This window comes from Ipomoea triloba, chromosome 5 (assembly GCF_003576645.1).
Source record: "Ipomoea triloba cultivar NCNSP0323 chromosome 5, ASM357664v1".
NCBI lineage: Eukaryota > Viridiplantae > Streptophyta > Magnoliopsida > Solanales > Convolvulaceae > Ipomoea > Ipomoea triloba.
Genome location: NC_044920.1, coordinates 31,037,154 through 31,039,941, shown reverse-complemented (window position 1 = coordinate 31,039,941; position 2,788 = coordinate 31,037,154). Strand labels below are relative to the sequence as shown.

The 2,788-nt window shown below is 36.8% G+C and overlaps 1 protein-coding gene across 1 annotated transcript; it reads left to right on the top strand.

Annotated features, from left to right (window-relative positions):
- On the top strand, positions 1 to 1,641 carry LOC116021152 (transcription factor JUNGBRUNNEN 1-like). Its single transcript, XM_031261763.1, has 3 exons — positions 1 to 316; positions 492 to 811; positions 1,014 to 1,641. The coding sequence occupies exons 1-3, from the start codon at positions 55 to 57 to the stop codon at positions 1,488 to 1,490; spliced, it is 1,059 nt and encodes a 352-aa protein (XP_031117623.1). The 5' UTR covers positions 1 to 54; the 3' UTR covers positions 1,491 to 1,641.
- Positions 1,642 to 2,788: the final 1,147 nt, after the last annotated feature.

Genomic DNA, 2,788 nt, shown 5'->3' with positions numbered 1-2,788 from the left:
ATCGTTATTCTCCAATTAATCTCCGTCGTCGTTCATATATATTTGGTTGATGAGATGAGCTCCGACAGAACCAAAGAGGCAACAAAGTTGATCCACCTCTCAATCATGGAAGAAGCGGAAAACCTAGCCTCTGATAAACATAACCAATTCCAAGAACACGACGATGATGATATGTTCCTTCCCGGATTTCGGTTTCACCCCACCGATGAGGAGCTCGTAGGGTTTTATCTTCGCAGGAAAGTCCAAAACAGACTCGCAACCCTCGACTTCATCAAGCAGATTGATATCTACAAATTCGATCCTTGGGATCTTCCAAGTATGTTTAATTTAATTACTTATTCAATTCAAATCATCCATCATCATATATACTATATATCTTAGCTAGCTTGTTGCTTTGCTTGGATATACTGTAATTCAAATTCAAAGTATGTGTGTGAATTTTCTCTTGCTAAGCTAACTCTTTTCTGATTTTTTTGGCGGCGTTCGTTCAGAGACTGCTAGTAGTGTGGGAGAAAATGAATGGTATTTCTTCTGCAAAAGAGGGAGGAAATACAAGAACAGTATCAGACCTAATAGGGTGACAGGCTCCGGATTCTGGAAGGCCACCGGAATCGATCGCGAAATCTACGCCGCCGGAGCCGGCCAGCACGAAAGCCGCCACTCCATCGGTCTGAAAAAGTCATTGGTGTACTACCGAGGAAGTGCCGGTAAAGGCACCAAAACCGAATGGATGATGCACGAGTTTCGGCTTCCCCCTCAGCATCACAAGAGCAGCGCCGCCGCTCATCCTAAAAACATCGCTCAAGAAGCTGTAAGAAACTAATTCAAATTACCCACTTAATACGTTTATGATCGAATTACCAATTAAGTTAATTACTCATCTTTTGTTTAATGCATGTAAGAGTAGTCATATATATAATTTATGTTGTAGAACATAATTTCATAAACATTTACATACATAAGCTTAATTTTGTGGATCAAGCAATAATAATATTGTATGTATGTATGTGCAGGAAGTTTGGACACTTTGTAGAATTTTGAAGCGCAAGAGCATGTTGGAGTGGAAAGAATTAACGGCGGCAAAGAGAAACAGTAGTAATCCCTCTGCAGAAACATGCATGCGCAGCAAGGAGTCCCTCAGTACCAACATGGAAAACTACATTAGTTTCAGTAATCCAGTCAATTGCAACGTTAATAATGTTACTAAGCACAGCCATGAGAATGAAGAGAGGCCCTTTGGCATTAGTGTTAATGTCGGTCGTACTGATAACGTTGATTATCATATCATCTATGGCAGCCACCAGCAGCAGCAGCAGATAAACAATAATCAAGTTTCTCAATTATCTCATTATTATCCTCCATATCCACCTGCAGCTAATTCCTTGTCCAGTTTTACGTCTGCAACTCCAGAAATAATGAATGGATTCCCGAAGCATGCAGATTGGGAAGAGCTCAGATCTGTTATTCTAGGGTTTGCCACTCATCCCTAGATACATACCATGCATTACTTTGATAATTACGATCAGCTTTAATTTAATTTGTCGGTCTTCGTTCTTGTTGTTTTCTCCTTATCCTTTTCTTTGTTCGATTATTGTTGGACACTGTTTCATACTCCTTGTAATATGCCTGTTTATATTGGACACTTAGATCCATACTTACACCTAACTTGTTTAGTAAATGGTATTTGTATTTTTTTTTTTTTAAGATTTGATCAAGTTAAACCTAACTTGTTTAGTAAATGGTATTTGTATTAATTAATTTATTATTATTATTATTATTATTATTTTTTGTGTGTAGATTTGATCGAGTTAAACCTAACTTGTTTAGTAAATAGTATTTTTATTAATTTTGTGTAGATTTGATCAATTCTAGTAATTTGATCAAGTTAAACAATATATAACACACGTTTAGCATGTATTATATATATATATATATATATATATAGGTTAATTACTGGAATGGTCCCGACGGAGTAATTAATTTGTATTCTCGATTTTCAATTGTATCATAAATGATTATTTAACTATTGACACTTTGTTCCAAATTTGGCTCATAAAGTTAATACATTGGGTTACAAATGCGATTAATCAAAATTTTACATTATTTGGATATTTAGTATGAATATATGAAATTTGGATTCAAGTATATAATATTTTTATATTAAGATTGCTTTCTCTATGTTTTGCACGATCTCATGACCTCTCATATGGAAGAGTCACTATATGCCATCTGAGCACAAAATGCTTGGCTAATTGAATTGTTATACTCGCTAGGTAAATGAAAATAGTGCACTTAAAAATAGCGACGAACGACGGTAGGTTGCCTTTGTAAATCACGCAAATTATATTGTGGACCATGGTCATGACTGATAGAGCAGTTGTGTTGAACTGATATTGCAGTTGTGTTGAACTGATACTACAGTTTTGTTGAAAGGGAACTGTAGTTACGCGGAACAGAGGCCGTTCGTCCGTTCAACAAAACTGCAGTATCAGTTCAACACAACTGTAATTCCAGACGGATGAAATGACCTCTGTTCCACGCAACTGCAATTCCCTTTCAACACAACTGCAGTATCAGTCATGACCTATGGTCCACAATGCATTGTAGACCATGGTCCACGGTATAACGACCGGGTAAATCAAAGGGGGAAAAAATCCTAGTAAAAAGATATCATGGATCCATCCTTTACAGCCCAATTGCATCTTCAGAACTGATTCTATCAGTACTTTATAATTGGGCCCCGATAGAAATCTGGCCCAAGTACTAAGTTACAGAAGAGAAGGAGAAG

Coding starts and splice junctions, on each gene's coding strand:
- LOC116021152 (XM_031261763.1), top strand. CDS start 55: ATGAGCTCCGACAGAACCAAAGAGGCAACAAAGTTGATCCACCTCTCA. Junction 317..491: donor CGATCCTTGGGATCTTCCAA/GTATGTTTAATT, acceptor GCGTTCGTTCAG/AGACTGCTAGTAGTGTGGGA. Junction 812..1,013: donor AAAACATCGCTCAAGAAGCT/GTAAGAAACTAA, acceptor ATGTATGTGCAG/GAAGTTTGGACACTTTGTAG.